The sequence below is a fragment of the Nicotiana tomentosiformis genome, chromosome 7, assembly GCF_000390325.3.
Source record: "Nicotiana tomentosiformis chromosome 7, ASM39032v3, whole genome shotgun sequence".
Taxonomy (NCBI): domain Eukaryota; kingdom Viridiplantae; phylum Streptophyta; class Magnoliopsida; order Solanales; family Solanaceae; genus Nicotiana; species Nicotiana tomentosiformis.
The window spans coordinates 62,788,996-62,794,194 of record NC_090818.1 but is presented as its reverse complement, the minus strand read 5'-3'; the positions used below and the strand labels follow the sequence as shown (position 1 = coordinate 62,794,194).

The following is a 5,199-nucleotide window of genomic DNA, read 5'->3' as shown; positions in this document are numbered from 1 at the left end:
CCAAATCTGATGATAATCCGCGAAGCAATCAACAAAGGATTGGAGTTCATGCTTGGCACAATTGTCGATCAGTATGTGTATATTTGGCAGTGGGGAATCATCTTTGGGACTTGCTCTGTTTAAATCCTGATAGTCGACACACACCCTGACCTTCCCGTCTTTCTTCAGAACCGACACGATGTTAGCCAACCAAGTTCGATATTCAACCACCCTGAGGACCTTAGCTTTGATTTTCTTGGTGACTTCTTTCTTGATTTTTAGACTCATGTCTGGCTTGAACTTCCTGAGCTTCTGCTTTACTGGTGGACACATCGGATTAGTAGGCAGCTTATGAGCTACTATGGATGTGCTCAATCCGGTCATATTGTCATATGACCATGCGAAAATGTCTTCATACTCTCTTAAGAAACGAGTGTACTCTTCCTTCTCTGATGGTGACAAGTGAATGCTTATGCAAGTTTCTTTGACGGTTTTAGAATCTCCCAAGTTGACTACCTCAGTCTCGTCTAGATTGGACTTAGGTTTGTTTTCAAAGTTTTTCACTTATCTGACAATTTCCTCGGGAATTATATCCTCTTCCAGATCCTCTAAATCATTATCCTTATGTTGCGTTATCTCTGTACATGTCACAGTCGTAAGTTCATCGGGGTAGGTAATAATAATATTGTAGAAAACAAAACGTAAAGAATAATAATAAATACTAAAAACATCAATGCATTTAGATAAATCTTGAAAACGTCAATTAGGTGCGGTCGATGACTTGAGCAATTATTTCAAAAAAAAAATGCTTAAAACAAAATTCTGAAAACGTCTTTAATGCTCATAGAATTTCTTTTAAAAATAAATGATGCTAATTGTCAGGCTACCCAGGAACTCGATGGGCCCTTGATAGTGCAGCAATCCAGTTCTTGAGAACAGCTCCCTTCTCCAAGGTCTTAATAATGAGGCCTTCCTCCTCTTCCTCCTCAACTATCGCACTGCAATCCATGTCTCCATCATCCAGAAACAGATTCCTTATACCGGCTAGAACTTCATCTTCTTCGGACTCCCACATCATGTCAGCATGGTGAAATCACTGGCTCAAATGTGGTACTGGTTGCTCTAGAGGGTAATAAGGACCACGCCATGATGGCAACCAATTCTGATACTCGTGCCAGGTGTATTCATACCCAAGTTCAAAAGTTGTGCCGTGACGATTTAGCTGTATTGGTTTGGTGATCTCCTGGAGATTTTTGCCGAAACCTTTGCCAGGCTCATACCCTGTCCATGCCAATATGCCTTCTATCTTACTGCTCCACCATTTGTCCTTTTCAATTGCGTTGACGCGCTCGATGCGATGCTATGTTTCTCCACCCAAATTCCTTCTATTCTCGATGACCGGAACAGTTTGACTAGTGTAAATGGGATTACTTCCGTCCCCATGGATGATCACTTACTGATTGTTCCGCTTAAATTTCACGACCTAATATAGAGTAGAAGATACGGCCCCAGCGGCATGTATCCAAGGTTGTCCCAATAATAGGTTGTAGGTAGCAGATATGTCCAACACTTGAAAGTTAACATCAAACCAGGTTGGGCCCATCTATCATCTGAGGTTGGTTTCCCCAATTGTGGCCCTTTGAGACCCATCAAATGCTTTCACATTCATACTTCCTGCTCGTATCTCGTGCAGGCTTTTACTCAATCTTCTCAGCGTAGTTAGTGAACATATGTTAAGACTCGAACCCCCATCTATCAGGACTCTGGCAATGAACTTATCCTCAAATTGCACTGTGATATGCAGTGCCCTATTGTGACTTAGTCCTTCTGGTTATAGCTCGTCTTCATGAAAAGTGATCTTGTGGCTTTCCAACACTTGTCCTACCATATTGGCCATCTCTCCACTGGTAATGTTGTTAGGTACACAAGCCTCATTCAATACTTTCATCAGTGCATTCTTGTGTGCCTCAGAATTCTACAGTAGTGATAGAATGGATATCTGAGCAGGGGTTTTGTTCAAATTATCAACCACGAAATACTTTCCTTCTTGCTTCTGCAACATAATCCCATGGTATAACTTTAGACTTATAAGACGGTATAGGTGCTACCATCACGGTGAAGGGTGTTGTTACTTCAACCTCAAATGGAGTTGGTGCAGCTACATCAACTTCAATTGGTGCTTGAGTTTGTACCATGATAGGTGTGAGAGTGACTGGAGATGTTTCAGGATTATCCCCTTCTCGAATGAGTCCAATTGACCCCTCTGAGTCCCATTCTTCATCAGTCTCTATCATGTTTACCCCTCCGCCCCTGTGATCTGGGAGAGGATTGTTACGGACATTAGGTGCAGCCTTATTTGCTTGTATGATTTTGGTGTCAATTAATGACCTTTCATGCCTGAGTGATAGGCACATGTCTTATTTGGATTGACCCATTGAGAGGAATTTTCCATGTCGACAGCGAGAATGGGAGTGATATAACTGGCAACCTTAAGTCTCTCGTACAATTGGTCTACAGGTTCAACAATTGGGGTGTATTGTCTGGGTGGTCTACGGTCAAAATTTGGTCTAGGTTTTTGGTAGTTTTGGCTGGCTGGCGGTGAGTGATAATATACCAGCTGGGTGTTATAAGTGTGGTAGGTAGTGGTGGGTTGTGGATATCTAGGAGGTGAAGGCTGATATGTGGGTGGAGGTGTTTGGTATGTAAGAGGATATTTTGGACCTTGGACTACCATCACGGCCCCTACTTCTTTCTTCTTGGATATACCCCCTAACTGCAATGCTTTGTTGTAGCCTGTAATGCCTCAAAATTAGTTACCATTCCGGTCTTAATCCCTTCTTCAATCCTTTCCCCTAGCTTGATGATGTCAGAGAATTTGTGGTTCTCGATAACCATCAACCTTTCATAGTATTGTGGATCCTGGGCCGGGACGAAGAACTTGTTCATTTGCTCTTCTTCCAATGTCGGCCTTACTTTCGCGGCTTCTGATCTCCATCGAGTAGCATACTCGCGGAAAGTCTTTGTTGGCTTCTTCTGGAGATTCTGTATGTAGAAGACGTCTGGTACATTCTCTGTATTAAACCTAAATCGATCCATGAAATCTGATGCCATGCTTACCCAACTAACCCACTTCTTGGGATTTTGACTGATGTACCAAGATAGGGCGTCCCCAGTGAGACTTCTCATGAATAGCTTCATGTGAATCCTCTCATCCTTCCCAACTTCTACGAGCTTGTCATAGTATGTCCTTAGATGCACCTTTGGGTCACCTGTTCCGTCAAACATCTCGAACTTAGGAGGTTTGTAATCCTCTAACAGTTCTACGTCTGGCTGAATACACAGATCTTCATAATTTAAACCCTCAATGCCTTTACCCCCTTCGACACCCTCGACTCGGCTTGTGAGCTTCTTAAGTTCCTCTGCCATATTCTTGATGAGCAGGTCCTTCTAGGCAGATTCCGGTGTGTATGGGGTTTGTTGAGTGGGGTGAGGTAGGGTTTCTACCTATATGGGGTTATTTTGGTGGATGCCGGGAGTTTGAGTGTAGTGGTGATCATTGGTTGAGTTCTGCGTATCGGGGGTAGGTTGCGGCATATTTTGAGAAGTATGGTAGGTAGTAGTTTATGGATACTGAGTCGGAAGATGTTGGTTTTGAGGAGGAGTTGGCACTGGTGGAGGGTTAGGATTTTGAGGAGGTGTGGCGTATTGATGAAGTGCAGGAGGGTTTTGTGGATGTTGGTTTGGTGTGTTTTGAGGAGGTGCTGGATTTTGGGCGTTCTGTTGGTTAATATCCGGGACGTTTAAGGTGAGGGAGAGGTTTGCCAAGTTGCGGACCTGCTCAAGTTCCCCTTGCAATTCCAGTATTTTCTGCTCCAACCGTAGAATCAAATCATTTTGTGCCGGAGTACTCCGACCATCTGAAGTTTCAACATTTTCCACATGCGCAGCGTTATCTTTCCTGATACCGCTCATATCGTCCATCTTAGCCTTTCCCTTACTTTTAGGATCACTTGGAGGAGAAGGAGGTGGACCTCTTGATCTGGTATGATATGATGATGATGTCAGTATGCACGAACCAACCTTAGGGGATGGGAATAATCAAAACAAAGAAAAGCAAAAAGGTAAACAAGTCAGTAGGGGATTTTGGAAGGATATTTGCAGTATTTAAACATGTATTGCAGAATTATAAATTTGCGTCCTAATTTTGGGGACCTCATTGTGCCTAAGGTAGGCCTAGCGACACATAGATTTGGAGAAACTTGATGCCGATAACTGCCTCATTTCATTAATGTAATAGATAGATCAAACTTGTAAAATGACAATAATTAAAAGATTTGCTAGTGGGATTTGCCTTATTACAATCAATTTCTAAAACGACTCTGGAAAAGCAAATAAAAAGCAATTCTATTCTATTTGGTCCCGCAGGGACCCTCTCCAAGCTTGGCCTTCTTGGCCCCATCGATCAGATTCCCCAGGTCGCGCATGTCCAGCAGCAGATACGCCCTTGCTAGGTGTCCTCCTTCGTTGCCCTCTGCATTCTGACAATCCACGATCCTTTTCCTCATCTTCCTTTCAAGTTCCATCAGACCCTGCTCTAAGTACTTCAACCTCTCTGTTGATTTTGTAGCAACTTCCTCCATTCATTAATTGATTCCATGTCTATCTTGTGTTGTTCCAAATGTCTGGCTTTAGACTCAAGGATTCTCTTGCGCAACCTCTTGTATTTTACTTGTGCTTCAGCAGCATTGTCTATGACCATGTTTCCTTGATCGATCCCTGGTTCGACTTCTCCTGCTATGTCATCATCCAACCATGATAGGTAGAAATACACATGACCGGCGTGGTACCGATCTGGTTCGATGGTATCCTTTTTCACAATAATCTTCAGATGCCACATGTGTTGGGCCTCACGCTTGAATGGAATGGCACCACCCTAAAAGTCTTCTTTGTAGTGAACCATCTTAGAAACTCGCGGTATGACTTGTTTTCTCCCAGCCTGTCGCATGACCCTGATAGGAGCATAAGGTTAGATACCCCTCAACCCGATCAGCACTAAGTGAGGAACATCCCTGGACCTGATGATGAACTCGCTAGTGGGGAACCACTCGAACATCCAATGGACCTTGTCATCAGTCAAATTGCTAAAGAAGTGTACCCAATCCACGGTGTTTTCCGGTTGTGCAAACCTGTCTGGGATGAAAGTCATTCTTTTTGGATGGT

At 43.4% G+C, this 5,199-nt stretch overlaps 1 protein-coding gene across 1 annotated transcript; it reads right to left on the bottom strand.

Annotated features, from left to right (window-relative positions):
- Positions 1-2,748: 2,748 nt before the first annotated feature.
- Positions 2,749-3,405, bottom strand: LOC138895677 (uncharacterized). The gene has a single exon (XM_070180393.1). It carries the CDS (start codon positions 3,403-3,405, stop codon positions 2,749-2,751), a length of 657 nt encoding a protein of 218 aa, XP_070036494.1.
- Between the last annotated feature and the right edge of the window lie 1,794 nt (positions 3,406-5,199).

Coding starts and splice junctions, on each gene's coding strand:
- LOC138895677 (XM_070180393.1), bottom strand. CDS start 3,405: ATGGCAGAGGAACTTAAGAAGCTCACAAGCCGAGTCGAGGGTGTCGAA.